This window comes from Pagrus major, chromosome 7, assembly GCF_040436345.1.
Source record: "Pagrus major chromosome 7, Pma_NU_1.0".
In the NCBI taxonomy this organism is placed as follows: domain Eukaryota; kingdom Metazoa; phylum Chordata; class Actinopteri; order Spariformes; family Sparidae; genus Pagrus; species Pagrus major.
Genome location: NC_133221.1, coordinates 10,438,001 through 10,454,044, shown reverse-complemented (window position 1 = coordinate 10,454,044; position 16,044 = coordinate 10,438,001). Strand labels below are relative to the sequence as shown.

Genomic DNA, 16,044 nt, shown 5'->3' with positions numbered 1-16,044 from the left:
GTTGCCATGTGGAGACGGGGCTGTGATGTTAGCTCAAGATGGGCGAGACAGGTTATCTCGTCTCTGTCAAGGGCGAGCGACAGACCACAGAATGGTTGATGGTCGTCCATCACAGCAGCAGGACTAATGAAGCACAGATGTCTGGCTTTCAGCCTTGCTCCGTCACCCCAGGTGAGGTCATTCGCACAGGACCCAAGGATACTTGATTTGCAGATGAAGTAAGGGGGAAGGGGGATATTAAATTCAGCTTACAGATTGTCAGTTAACATGGATATCAAAAAACACTGGTCCAGACTTACTGTTCACTGCTGGACTGATAGGAAACCAGCCATCACTCTATCTGTGACGAACTGAAACTGAGTCCTTAGCACAGCTTATTTCATTAACCCAAAGATCAGTCTAGTCTACACCAAACATGAGCTCATAATGCAAACACAACCTCCACATGAACCAAGCCCAGTGCTGCTCACAGCAGGTTAGCTGATCTGACAGTGACCTCTGGTGGCGGAGAGAAAAAAATGTCTGGTTTAGTCTGGGATACCCAATACTGAGCCTGGATACAAATCCAAACTTGGGGTATAATATTAGATTGCATGGAGCTGTGACATTTTAACAAACAAATACCATGCAACCCAGTCTTAGAATAAGTTACCTGTTCATATTAGACAAGCCCTGACTCTGACCACTTTTAAATCATAGCTCAAAACTTTTTGCACTGCCTTCTCTAACCAGAAATAGCTAAAACGAATCCTCTTAGAATAGCTGTTAAACTGCCTTTATTTCATTTTTATTTTTCTATTATTAAAATAGAAAAATATTAAAACGAACTGGTTGAATTTTAAATGTGTCTCTTGTATTGTTTGCCTGTACTTTTGCTCTTTTGAAATGTTTATGTTTTAACTTTTGCTGTATCTTATCCTGTACGGTACATTAAATTGTTTGATTTATCAAATGTATTTCAAATAGACTACATATTGTAAGTACTTCATTAATAGATTAATTATCCAAGCAGAATACTTAAGGAAAGATTCTGAAACCACAGTGATGTGCAGTATATTACAGAACTTACTGTAAACCTGGAACAAAACCGTTAAAAGTGAAATACGGTTTTAAAGGAACGTTTGTATTTTTCATGCTCATTCTGACCAGATCCCCTCTTGATGTGACTTGGGGAAAAATTCATGGAGTTTGTTTCACGCAAAAAATACATTTCGAACTTTATCTGAATATATTATGAAATGTTTCAGCAGTCAACAGAGTAGCAGAGTTTGTCAGTCAAGGAAATATCTCCCAAAGTTACACAACATTTCTGTTTCTCTACAGATGGCGTTTGTGTCCCAAGCTGTGGAGGGATGGTGAGGGATGGTGACTCAAAGAGGGAATCTGGTACTAAAATGACTGTAACTTTGTAGGATTACTCTGACTGCTGAAGCCTCATATTAGAGTCACATAAACTGTTTTTGCACAGGATAAGGATTGTGTATTCAATGTTCATATGGACAGCACTATTGTATTGAGACTTGCATGAAAAATTGTGAACCTATCCTTTAACCACTGGCTACACTGTTAGTGTGTATCTATATAAGTGTGCGCATGCATTTGTTTTTGTGTTTCATTTGTTAGTAAGCTGCATCGTGTCTGGCCTTGGCTTGGATTAATGATAATGTTTTGCTCATAAAAACCATCTTTGCACTCAATCAATAGTCAGTAGACAGCAGTATAGACCTGTTTCTCTGCATTCACAGCTAATACAGCAGGGAGTGTTACATCAGCAGCAAGGTGAACCTCAGCTTTTGATTGACAGTTCACTGACAAACAAGGTCTGACACCAGTAAAAGGGTAAAGAGACACATCTATCAGCCTGTGTCGTAATAATATGATTCATAGCTGCTGTCACTTACCCTATCAGTCTCTTCTGTTGACTGGTACCCTGACGAAAGCACCACATCGCCGCCAACGTACCCAGGGGTGGGGCTGCTGGGTGTGGTGTCAGTTGTGGAAGAGGAACGTGGACGGCTGGTATGGTGCTGTGGATCGTGGGTGTAGCGGCGGTGTGGGGCCTGGGGGCTGCCTCTCAGGAGAGGATCGCGGTCTCCGCTCCCGGATCCTGACCCGGATCCCTTACTGCGCCGGCTCTGGAGGCTGGTCCCACGCCTCATCATGCCCACAGCGGCTGAGCCCTGCCCAGCTGCAGAGGGAACCACATGAGCAGAGAGGTGGTCAGATTCAGGAGAGCAGGGCCCCGAGGCGTCCTGGGGGGCAGAGGGGGAGGTGCCACCTGCTGACACTACAGAGGAAGACGAGGAGGAGGACGAGGAGGGGATGGTGGAACGAGAGAGGGAGAGGCGTTTACGCTGCTGCTGGAACAGCTGCTTCAGTCCCTGGCCAAGAATCCCCATGCTCTCCCTGGCGTTTTGGCTCATCTTACTGAAGGAGGGGTGCTCTGACTGGGATGAGGCCCTCTTCAACCCCGGGCCTTGTGACCCCACTGCCTCTCTTCTAGCTCCAGGACCTGAACTAGAACCCACCCCCTCCTGCTCCATCTGACTATCATCCCCCTGCTGCATATGTCCCTGCTGACCTCTCATGAATAGCAGGGAGAAACTGCCCTATTAAACAGTCTGCTAACACCTCTCTACATGCAGAGGGTCACACCAGGACAAAGACTGAAGGCGAAAAGACTAGAAAATAGTAGACTACTGTACAAAAGGGAACAGTGTAAGTGGAGATGGAACTGTCTGATGGAGGGTTGGATTGGCTCAGTGGCAGTCAGAGGGATGAATCCAAAGGGAGCGTGCATCTTTGATTCAGGAACAAGTAGCCATGCTGGTCTAGCACAGAGAGAGAGATGGAGTATGAGAGGCTGGAATGTGGCCTAGATCCAGTGACATGCATTCACTTATTTTCACTTAAACTCATGACCATTTGCATCTTCGAAATTTCGTTTACAGTGTGTGCAGGCTGGTCGGCATTCATCTGCATTGAAACACCAACATTAATACTCAACTTGAGTGTTTTTAGGTTAAAAAATAAATAGGATAAATGCTGCATCATCAGTTCAATATGGTATCAGACAGGCTGCATCAGTGACAGCCATGCCAGGCCTCTGAATCATCCTACACTGAGACAGGCCAATCTTTCGTGAGCAAATACATGTAGTAAAAGGAAAACAAACTGGATCCAGGTTAGCTAGCATGACACAAAGTTCACAAAATGAAGCACAAATTAATTAATTAATCACGCCAAGAATACAAACAACAGCCTGGAGGAGGATGGTGTCAGACAAGCACAAGAGGCTGGCAGAATGAAAGAAAGGATGAAGAGAAGAGTAGAGGCGTGTGAGAGGGAAAGAGATAACGACGCACATCAGGAGAGGAAGAACCCACCTACCATCAGCCCAACTGTCAGCCGCGTGTGACTCAGTCCTGTGGTTTACCTGATAGAGAGGAGGATGGAGGGAGGGAGACCACAGACAGAAAAGCAGAGAATCATTTTTAGCTTCAAGCATGTGATTCTGTTTGCAATCAATAATTATTTACACCATGAGCTGTGAGAATGCTTGGTGTATTGAACACAGAACATGTGTGGCACAACCCTGGGTGTATTCCTTCAGGACCTCATTTAGTATCCCAAAAGACATCCCTTCCTTATTCCGTGGCGGTATCAAGAGACAAGGGTTTCCGCACAAGAAACAACACACAGAGCCGTGTCACGAACACAGAACACAGTGCATGATCGCCTCCTACAGCCTCGCACGCTGCCTCGCACGCTGCCTTGCACGCTGCCTTGCACGCTGCCTCGCACGCTGCCTCGCACGCAGCCTCAGTGAAGTCAGCAACAAACCCAACAGAGTGGACACCTGATAACACACAAGCCGTCTCTCTCACGAAGGGACCTTATTGGTGGAGCAGTGATCACCTCAGAGATAGACCCACGTACAGACAGGCAGTCTGCCCGAGCCTCCCTGCAGCATCAATAGCTGCTCCCACTGAGGGAAACAAAACAAGCGAGGCAGGAACATTCAGAGCCCTGGGGAGGGACGCTTACATACTCAAACTATATTCCTTCAGCTGCACTGTCAGGTCATGAAGAATAACACAAAGTTGGACAGACAGGCGCACTTATGCACCTATAAGTGCATGAAAAGGGCTTTGGGATATGACATTAAATATCATTTGACGATAGAAAAACACCTATCCTTCCAGATTATGCTCAATTTTTTATTTTGTAGCTCTTTAAAGCAATATTGTGGGTAGCAGCTGTCAGCGATGTTAACCCTTTAATGACTATAATTTTGAGCTGCAACAATTATATAATCAGTTGTCATCTATTCAATTAACTGCCAACTATTTTGATAATTTATTAAATAGTTTAAATGATTTTTTTTTTAAGAAAGAAAATCTCTGATTCCAGCATCTTAAATGTGAATATTTTCTGGTTTATTTACTCATCAAATTGAATACCTTTGGGTTGTGGACAAAACAAGACATTTGAGCATGTCATCTTGGGCTTTGGGAAACACTGATTGACATTGTTCACTATTTTCTGACATTTTAAAGAACAACTTATTACAACTGAATCGCAGCCCTACAGTAATTGTGGCACAACTTCTCTTGCAGTTGTTTTATAAAATCTGGTTTCAATTTTATCATCGACTACATCATTAACAACAAGCCGCATGCAGCTAACCTGCTATCTACCATTTTTTTAAAGAATTTATTTTAATGTTTTATGACACGATTAACAAAAAATTTGCACAAAGGCTCAAAATAAAGACAGAAAAATAATCAAATATGAGTGTGCACCTTTAATTTGACGAGTATGTAATACAAAATATAAGAAATATGTCTTTTTATGTGGTTATTTTATATAAACTATTCATTTAATTTACAGAAAATGAGCTATATTTTGATATATACCATTGTCTGTGTATGAAATGACCATAGGATATGAGATTTCAGCCGTATTGCACAGCCTTGTGTGAGAATGCAATCTATGCAAATGAAGCTGTGACAGGCTCGCTTCACATCGCTGTGGAGACAATCAGCTGTTCAGTTTCGCACTCCGTCCAGAGACAGAAGAAGAACGAGCAAGAAGCTGCTTGCAGGTAGTGCACTGCTCTTCACAATGCCCACACTGTCACTGCCAAGAATAGGCGCATTCATGCACATAAACACATTCACACAGCAGCTTTTACTTTCTCCACGAGCTGATCGTGATAGGCAGATTCAGACCGGCAGATACTAATGTGCACAATTCAGAGGATGTCGATGCCAATCAGTTACATGCGACTGTAGCCTGCCAAATACAGAGTGAGAGAGAGGGAAAGAGAAAGAGAGAGGGAGCAGGTGTTAAACAGGTTCTCTTTAGTCACCTGCTAGCTGGCTGCTGCCTGGAGCTCTTAAAATATTGTGCTGTCAACCATTAAGCAGTGCCCCTCATACGAATAATAACACAGCTTCAACTTGCTATGGTTTACTGATTACACCTGAGCCATGATTCTATATCATCAGGGTTTTTTTCCAGTAAAAATCCAGTTCATTATGAGGAAACAATGGTTATCATAAAGCACAATTATGTTGCAAATAAACCTGCTCGTATTACCTGAGACTAATAAGGAATGTGAATATTCAAACATATAGCTTAAAGGGACAATTAAAGGGATAATTTTCTTCATACCTGTAGTCTTATTTATCCATCTAGATTGTTTTGGTGTGAGTTGCTGAGTTTATGAGATACCAGCCACTGCGATGTCCATCTTTTCCCCAATATAATGGAGCAAGATGGCTCGTGGTGCTACCCTCCAAAAAACGCAGCAAAACTGTCACTTTAATATTACCAGGTAGCTCAATGCAATGAGCACTTTTTTTTTTTTTTTTTTATACAATTGAGCACCTGTTTCTAGATTATTTAATCTGATTAAAGTTGTTGGCTTTCTTTCATCCTTCCTTCCTTCCTTCCTTTCTTTCTTTCTTCAACTTTCTATGAACTTCCTGTAAGACCATAGAAGGTGAACCACACATGCAAACGAGTGTAACATAATCAAGTGTACATGCATACTTGATTCTGCATGCATGCCTTCACCCTCACACAGGAAGTGGTATTTTCTGGCAGCCACAGTGAAGTATAATTGATTATGATGAAGCACTGTGTTTCTGTTGTTTGAGAGCTGGGGAGTGGAGGGGTAAACCTAAGTTAATCCTGTCCCGAAGCTGAAGCTGAACCTGAAGCCCTGTCCCTCCCTCCCTCTGTGTCTGTAAATCCCCTCCTTCATCCCCAGGATGATCCCAACACTGGATTGGATGTTTTCTTGATTGCCTACGGTTTTATATTCAAACTAAATCCTCTTTCAGAAGCCTTTAGAGGACAAAGCTTTATTATCAGACTTGGTGTGTATGAATGTGTATGTGTGAGGGGTCCTGCATCTGTGTTTCATTTAAGCAAGCAGGCATCTTGATGAGGTGATGACGCAAAAGAACAAACACCAGACGGATTTTTGAATGACGACCAATCCAATTCTGACCCAAATGACATCAGATCACTTTATTAAACTAGTGACAGAACACCAAGATGATACTGCACATTTAAACATAAACAAGTTAGCATTCTGTATTTTGTTTTTTTTCTGAAAATCTGAAAAAATATTGTTAATAGCTTAGCTAATTAAGAAAAATAATAATGCAAAAGAGCAAGAAATCTCACGTTCACTACCCATTTTATTTTTTATACCCTTCAGATAATTTTAACAGAAATGCGCAACTGCACTTTCTCTCTCTATTCGCTACTCAGATCAACCTCAGAAACATGGATGGATGTATTTCGCTGTATTTAGGCCGTGTCCACCATAGAAACAGATCAGTGATTAACAGGTGTCAGTGACAGCTGGGGTCAGTAGCCTCGGCAGTGAGTCAGCATGTTTCTCAGAAATTTGACAATGCTGTCAGAGGGGAATTACAAACGGCCACATGGACAATGGCCTCTCTGGAACCGCGTCACCCTCGCTCATACCCTTGTATAAATACACACACGCACGCACACACACACACACATCCTTGTCCTTAGCTCTGTAGCTCATTCCATTCAGCTGAGCTGCCAGTCGTCTGGCCCTGCAGTCATTGTCTTTGACCAGCTTAACTAGAGAGATGGTGAACGACTGGGAAAGAGAACCACTCTCATTGGCAATTGGTCATTTTGACAGTATTAACTCAAATGTAATAAAATGAAGAGGTAATGTGATTAATTCTTCACAATAATCATCGTATATCTTTAACTTCCTGATTGCTTAGCTTCATTTAAAAAAGCTGCCAGTATTTAACAACAAATCATAATATCACAACTTGCTGTAAATGTTTACTTTAGCTCTTTGTATTGATAGCTGAATCCTCATCCAGGCAGAAAGATTATACTGATGAAAATGTGGCACTGAAGTGTTCAAAAATAACATCCATTATCATAATTAAACAAAGAAGGCAATCAAAGATGATTATTTGAAAAGGATGTTAAGCTCCAGAATTGCAATGGTGGCGTGACAACTTGATTATTTAAGTGATTTAGTATACAATCTGCCATCTCTAAAAACATTAAAATTATTAATCAGTACTGTAGTACAGTCGTTCCATGCAGTTTTTTTTTCATATTTACAGTAGTCCCAAAACAAATATCCTCAAAATAACCTGATCACTGTTTCTTCTTCACTGTTATACTCAAATGGTGCAATAAGTAAGAATTGTCAAATTCATTCTCCAAAAAAATAGGGGGCGACATATCACCAGAGTCACTGCTAACAGCTGTTAACTGTAGCTGCCTATGGCTAGTTAGCTCAGTTAGCCGTGCAGGTAGCAGTTTGGACTGGGAGCTTGGGAGCAAGGGAGAGTCAATGTTAACACCACTAGCTGAGGAGCTTTGGACTGGGGCGAGCTGGTTAGCATGCTGACTTCATTAGATATCTCTGCAACATAATACTTAAAAATCATTGTGTCAAAACTGCTTATTAACATAATAATAATCATTCGTAGAATTCTTACATATAGCCCTTTTAATTTCACTCTTGACTTGTAAAACAAGTTGCAAACAGGGCATGACCAACACAAGTGGAGGTCAATCTGTCCCATGCTCTTTGACAGTGAAGCAGCCATGTTGTTGTTCATTGTTGAACATACAGTTACTGAACTCAAAATATGGCCATAGCTTAAACAAGCCCATGCAGTGTTTCCAGAAGAGTCTGAGAGCTGGCGTGGAATAGACCACTCTTTGTTCCCTCTGAGCCACACACAGGCCCATCGCTGCTCTTTGTGCTGCGCCTCTTTCACTGACAGACACACATCAATAAGAGGGGAATTAGGCCAGAGAGTTCTGGCAGCGACGTTTGTGTGTGAGTGTGTGCACGAATGTGTGTTTTTATCAGACAAAGACAAAAAAAGGAAAGAAAAACAGAGAGATACCAGGAATTATATTGTGTGGAAATGTGCATATGTGTACATATGTTTGTGGTTGTGTGTTGTCTTTGACAAATGGAAAATGGACCATATCTCATTCAGCAGCTGCATAATGACAGCATAGGCAGGAAACAGGAACAATCGTTATTGTATTTATCTGTGCGTGTGTGTGTGTGGCAGGGAGGCAGCGAATGGCAGAGTTGTGTCACTTCTGACAGTGCAGGAGATGACTTCAGCATACTGCAAACAGTGTGATAAGAGACACAACTCTTTGTATCAGATGGGGAGTAAGTGAGAGAAGAGAGACAGAGGGTTACAGAGGGAGTGAAAGAGGCCAGACTGGATCAAAGGCATCCGTACGAGGCGTGTTTCGCCTGGCCGTGTCAGGTTCAGCTCGGGTGCTCAGCAGAGAGTGTGTCTGAATGAGGAGGTGAATGGCAGGTAGTTCCCTGACAGAGGCATGCACAACGCCCCATTGTGCAAGATGGAACCCACGGGGAGGCCTTGCTGCCAAAGTTGTGCTCAGCTTTCCAGGAACGAGTCAAACCAGAAGACACACAATCATTTAGTCACACATGCAGACATAAAAACAAACACATTGTTGTTTGCTTAATGACACCACAGACTTGTATTTCAAAGTTGAAGGATGACGCGGATCCACAGCTGGTATCTATCTTAAACTGACCTGGATACGCTTTTTCCTAAACATTTTTGATAATGAACGGAAAATATCAACCAAAATAAAAATTCTGTCATAATCCACTCACCCCCTACGCCAATAGAAAGTTAGGGAAGTTTGATATCCCACAAAACATTTCTGGAGCTTCACAGCAAAACAGCTTTGCAGTATTTCCCTAAACAACTGAAGTAGATGGGGACTTGTTTTAAAACATAATAAAGACATAAAATGGCTCCATGAGGCTCATCCGGCGTAATCCAAGTCTCCAGAAGCCCAGAGATCCACACTTGATTTTAAAAGATGCTTCCGAGGCCACCCACTTCTGACAGGGTGCATGCTAACACTTTTAGCGTAACAACTACAACTGAAGATTTCCACTTTTAAAAGGGTTTTCAAATCATTTTGGGATTACGCTGGACGAGCTGTATGGAGCCATTTTACGATTTATTTCAGTCGTTTATTTATGTTTTAAAACATGATCTACTTAATTAGATAGGGACTATTTGACCCGACCTTTAATGGGCATGGGGGTGAGCAGATAATGACTGAATTTTCATTTTTGGATAAACTTATCCTTTGAGCTTAACTAAGGCATGACCTTCATGTGTGGATGTGGAAGTCTGCCTTGCCTAACATTTCTTTAATTTATCTGATCAACAGCATAATTGAGCCACCATTTGCCAGTTTTCTACATGCCTCATTCATTACTACCAACGGCCATATTGTCATACAAAATATACAAACACACACATACACACAAGACACACACTAAAACAAAGGGAACAACAGGTGGTAAATTGGGTGTGAAGAAAGACTGAGTCATCTGAGATGAACTAATAAGAGTCTGTGAGGTGGGAGGATGCAAAGACAAAGTAACACAGACTTTGCTTATTTAAATTTCATCTCGACAGAGGAGCTATTCATCTTTTATAGTTATACACGGCTTTAAATATCTCTGGAGGTGTAGAGACAGTGAACAAATCTAGATAGCACGGCGGTGAAGTCAAACATAACTGAAGACTGGCTGTGAGTCGTCAGGCTGCATGTTAAACATTATGTAGGATGAGGCTCTACATTTGTAGTGGGGAAGCCTTATTTAAGGCACACCTCCGCAACTGTGCTCAACAACACAGGAAGTGTTCTAATGAATAATTCAGCATTGTTGATGGAACCGACACTGCTCCATGTTGACAACAACTGCAACCCCACTCAGCGCAGACCTAACATGTCTAACCTGATGGCGAGACTAAGGTCCTCATTTACAGATTTTCTCAAAATGTTTCCCATGGATGAGAGGAAAAATTAGTATGAGATACATCTAAAGCCCTCCAAACTGATTCTCACTCTCTAACCTGATAGGTGTTTAACAGTGGCCCAAGCCTCCAACTTGGCCAACATATCTCATATTCCACCAGGTCTGGCAGTGCATCATTAACTGTCAACATGCTGGAAACCACCTACACACCAGCTGAAATCTCATACCGGAGATTGTGTTAAAGGCGCACAGACGTAAGGAATGGATAAGGCAATGTGTGTCAGGGTCAACAAACACTTTGTGCGACTGAGGAAAATAAACCTGCCAGGTTTTCAGGTCGGGGGGCATCTGGCTCTCTGTGGTGTCAGCAGGTGAGAAAAGCTTTACGCAGTCAGATATGAATCATCCGAATCGTCACCTATTTAAATAACTCCTCAGTCAGATCTTGGAGCTCAGGTAACCAGACACCCCCTACAGCCCACTAGGGGGGTTAGAAAGGATCAGCACATCCAAGCTCTGGTCTTGAAGCTTTTACTGTGAGTGTAATATTGGGCTCAACACGTAGGCTGAGGGTCAACAATATCAAGTCTAGATTCTGGGAGAGGATTTACGCTGAAAGGAGATATTGCTCATGACCTCCAAACCTTAACATGCCCTCTTCTAAAGTCAGTCATCTGAAGACGAGAAGATGTAAACAAACTGAAACGAGGGTGGTCAATATTGTGCAGAAGGAAAAGTCTATATGACATTATCTTGGTCCAGATCAAAATCTGCTGTTGTCCTTCAGTGCAAAAATGTTTTGAAAAGTTTATCATCTGACAAGTCAAGTGAAAATCTTCTAGTTTTGTCCTTTTCTTGTTGTTTCTTGTTCTTCTTGTTCTTGGTGCTCAACAGGGAAACACAAAGAAGGAATTTTATACCAAAATGACTAACTTTGGAAGAAGATACTGAAGGTTTTGAAGCTCTGTTTTAAAGTGCAAGTCTTGCGACGCTGTGTGACCCCTGCCTCTTTTCTGTCTTCAAACAGGAAGGGATCTGAGGGAAGCAGGCAACTCGTTGCCACTAGAAACCACAGCTTTTATAAAGGAATTTCACCTTCAATCTAGAAGTGTGGGAGTCAGTCGTACTGGAGAGAATAAACCCAGTCTGTCCACAGTTAGGGCATAAGCAGGATGGTGAAGCCAAGCTTTTAACTTGTACATGTTTCTTGATGGGAAAAACACTGATGAAAAATGATTTCAGTCTCATGCATCTAAAATAAGCTGCGCCATGACAACTCTGCTACCCTTGGCCTGCTGGAAGAGTAGGAAGGTGAGAGAGCATGTGTGTGAGATAGAGAGGAAAGGAAAGTGTGTTTCCTCTCACAGATACAGCATTTCCTCTTTAGCCTCGGCTGGCCTTGCAAAGCTGAATTACTGCCCGAACGACGCTGAGATTTAGACTCCAAAGGGCAAAGACAGATAATCTCAATCCTTTTGAATCCCTTACTGCACATTTTGCATCATTTGTTTGAAAGGAAAGGACAAAAAAATTAAATTTGCGACCATAACTTGTTATAACTTAATCACAACTCGGCTACATTAAAACACAACTTCACAAATGATGACGAGGTATCCTGTGTCATGATGTGGTTGTTCATCTCAGTATTGTTTATTTGCAGTAAGAATAACATTAACCAAGATATAATGAACCCAAAGAACATTCTCAGTACTGAGCATCTTAACGAGACTTTTACATGATTTGTGCTCATAAGTGTTAACCAGAAGGACTCTAGTGCAGCAACAATGATATGATCCCTCACCAGCTTCCCACTCGCAAACACTGCCTGAGGTACTGTACCAGTGCCAAGAACTGAACACAGATCTTGGCAGTATTGTCTCCACAGTACAAAAAACACAATGTTTTCATCTGAGCAGCCATGCATTAGGCACTAAACAAAAGAAACAAAGGATTAGTTCACCCAAAAATGAAAATTTGTCATGAAATGTGTCTACTCACCCCCATGCCGATGCAAACTTGGGTAAAGTTTTGTAGTCCCCGAAAAACTTTTCTGGCGCTTCACGACCAAACAGCGTTGAAACATTCTCCTAAACACCTGAAGTACATGTGGATTTGTTTTAAAAACATTAAAAAATGAAAAGCATAAAATGGTTCCATCAACTCCAGCAGCTCATCCAATGTAATCCAAGTCTCCGGAAACCTTGAGATCCCAGATTGATTTTAAAAGATGTCATTTACAGTACATCCTTGTTTAAATCCCAAATCGACCGCCCATCAAGGGTGTAAGTAACGTCTTTTAAAAGAAATCTGGAATCTCTGTGCTTCCACAGACTTGAATTGCGGCAAATGAACTGGATGGACCCATTTTATGTTTGCTTTTTTCAGTTGCTGTTTTTTTTTTTTTTCATTTTAAAACAAGTCCCAATCTACTTCAGTTGTTTAGGAGAATGCTGCAACACTGTTTTGCTGTGAAGCTACACAAAAGTTTTGTTGACTAAAATTAAACTTTTCAAAGGCATGAGTAAATAATGACTGAATTTTTATTTTTGGGTGAACTTAGGAACTTATCCTTTAATATCTTCTTATATGAATGAACTAATATTATGACAAAATGTTCTGTAACAACAATCACCCATTTTTCCATACCACTTATCCTATTCAGGGATACATGGGGCTGAAGCTTTTGCACGGCCTACTTCGGGCAAGAAGTACATCCTTGGCACAGCACAGTCAAACACATCCAAATAAAGAGACAAACACATATTCATATTTACGCTTAGGGCAGTTTAGAGGCCGATTTACCAATCCTGTTTGTCTTTGAACTATGGGGGGAATCTGAGCAATTTGTTTATGCAAGGGTTTGCCACTGATCATAAGAACAAATGAAACAGCAGTGTTTATGATCATATTACTGGCACGCAGAATGATAATTTACGAGTTATTTCAGTGTTTCCAACCAAACTCTAAATTGTACATACACAAAACATCTGAAGTCTTTACAACAGAAGTCTCTACACATATGATAAATAAACACTATAAAACCATCATATTTATACCTTTAACTACGATGCACCTCATCTCTGCAGCGTTGTTGTGAGAAATGCAGGCTTCCTGTACACACGGCCAATTAATCAGCCCCTGTGACAGCAAGGCGAGAATACAGTTAATCTTGTGATCTGATCCTGGATAAGCACATCTTCAGCGGACGCCGAAGTGTTACATGAGGCTGAGCGCAAGTCAGAGGAGGAGGCAACTCCATCTTTAGCAACCACCACAGACTTCTGTTTTGTAAGCATCGTGCATGCAAACACACATACATTTACACAAACACACTCGTACAAAGAATTCTAAGCTCAGGCACAATGTGAGTGCAGTGGGAAGAGGAGGAGGAGGAGGAGGAGGAGGAGGAGGAGGAGGAGGGTAGCGTCATCGTGGTGGTCTGACCGTCAGAGTGAGACATGAATGGCTGCGTTAGCAGTGCCCTGAAGGGGCAGCCAAGCTCTCAGCCACTTAGCAGAGTATGCTGAACAGATAGTGAGATACATCATGTCATACCAGGTCCTTCCAACCCTCTACATGTGTATCTAATGTACGTGCAATGCAGTGACAACCATCAGAGAAGGAGCAAGAGAGATGCAAACAGCAATCAGAATGGATGAGTAGAGTAAGTGGATGAAAACAAACCTTCAGTCCATAATCACGTCGCTGGAGTGGATTTCCTTCATTGCAGAGGAGATGACAACCTGCTACATCAGGCCCACAGGTCTTCAACAGAGAAAAGAGAAAGTGAGATGGCAACAGTAATCCTCTAAATGCTTCCTTGGCACGTTGTACTCTCTGCGTCTACCTGCATGCCTGTGTGTGAGAGTGCGTATGTCTGTCTGTCTCCCAGACACTGATAATTATTGGTTGCGGGGAAAAAAAATGCTCCTCTGTGAAGAATACAAGGGATCAGATTAAATAAGGCTGCAGATGTCTATCCATTTCCATGACATGTCTTTAGCGCATCAGAGGGTTTATTAAAACTTGTGCAGGTTGCAAGCAACTGGCAGGGGGCCATGGCTAATATCATGAGCCATAGAAGCACATCAATATGAGTAGAGCCCGACAGATACTTCATTTTCGGGGATGATACCGACAACAATATTACTAAGTGCTAAATCGTAGGCAACTGGACTAACTAAGTGGAGAGAAGTAAGTTAGAACTGAAGAAGCCTCTTGGATGAGGGGTGAAACATCTTCAAGAAACTGAAACAAGTCCAGCTGCCTACGATATAGCACTTAGCATTACCATGACCTGGATGACTGAGAATCTTCATCAACATGATACTGATATTAGCGAGTAAAAAATGCAGATATCTATATGATGGCTAAGAAACACACATTTTTTGCAAAGATCCCTCAATTGTGGTTATCAAACACTTGTGACAAACATATGTAGTAACATAACAACTGTCTGCTGCCCAATTATTCGCAAAATAATTAAAATCGCAATGTGTCTAAGTGCAATATCCAAATCGCAAGAACTGCAGTTATTAAATAAAGGTAAAATGTGTCACAAAACAGTGTTTCAATAAAACTTTTGTAGTTCTGCAGAGATGCTCTGGTCTACAAAGCTTGTTCTCCAGATGTAATAAAACCTGTTTGTTTGGCAGAGACCGGCAGAAATGCCACATCATCATGATTTTACTAGTTTTTCAATGACAATGAACACTGCGATGTAAAATGTTATCATTCATATGAATCACGAATTACATCACAATCTGTCAAAAAATAATTACAATATCACTTTTTGACCATATCGTGCAGCCCTTAACATTTACTGTCTAAAATGACATTAATGCATTGACACAGTAAATTTCAGTAAGAATTATAGATCATCCCAAGCATTTTTTCATGCAATATAATCTCTAAAATATATAGTTATCATTTTCACTTTATATCTAGTAAATAAGTTTAATGAATTAACTGGAAGTTAAAATACTCACACGTCTGACTCTGCTCCATAACAAGCTTGCAAAGTCTTAAAACTAGAGTAAAGTGTGGGAGCAGATGAGGTGATTATATTTCCAGATGCGACGAATTTTAAGTGTGTTTTTGCTGTTTGTTTGCTATCATATAGGCAATGAAACAAACCTGCTGTACACAACTACAATGTTCTACATCTTTTAATTACTTTGTTATTGATGTGCTGCAGCAAAACGTCCGCACAGGAGATGAAATAACCTTATATCGACCGTTGCGAAATATTTTCCCCTAACCTACTTTACGCAACTTAAAAGCACTTCGTGTATGTTGTGAAAGTACATTAAGCCATATATATATAAATATAAATACTGCTAAAAGTGTGTGAAATGTTGGTCCAGTGTTGTCAGTGAGCAGCAGCAGTGTGTGTTAACGGACTCAGGTTGACAGTCCCGTTAGTGTGTCACTGCACAGAGCTGCTTATACGATGAGATATCTACCTCGACACTCTCTAACAGCTTTTCTTCGCGGCACAGACACGCAAGCACACCTGACACACACGACTAAAACTGACGGTAAAACAACCCAAAACGACCAAACTCAAAATATAGTTCACACTTACGAGGGGTGATAGCAAACTGTTGGGCTGACACACGGGTTCAGCGAGCAGCGGCGGCAGCCCTCCTCCGAGTGCCAGTTCGTCCGTCCGC

General features: G+C 41.6%; 1 protein-coding gene across 8 annotated transcripts in view; it reads right to left on the bottom strand.

Annotated features, from left to right (window-relative positions):
* The window catches only part of tmcc1a (transmembrane and coiled-coil domain family 1a), a 47,447-nt gene extending 33,313 nt beyond the window's left edge, over positions 1-14,134 (bottom strand). Inside the window, exons 1-5 of one of the 8 annotated variants that reach the window (XM_073470012.1) lie at positions 14,054-14,134; positions 13,426-13,507; positions 12,368-12,464; positions 3,391-3,436; positions 1,902-2,287 (exon numbers count right to left, since the gene is read on the bottom strand). In XM_073470012.1, coding sequence (XP_073326113.1) covers positions 1,902-2,287; positions 3,391-3,436; positions 12,368-12,373 — 438 coding nt within the window. In that variant the 5' untranslated portion in view covers positions 12,374-12,464; positions 13,426-13,507; positions 14,054-14,134. Of the gene's footprint in view, positions 1-1,901; positions 3,357-3,386; positions 3,437-12,367; positions 12,831-13,425; positions 13,508-14,053 lie in introns of those variants that run through there. The other 7 variants (XM_073470009.1, XM_073470014.1, XM_073470015.1 and 4 more) reach the window with 7 other exon arrangements.
* Between the last annotated feature and the right edge of the window lie 1,910 nt (positions 14,135-16,044).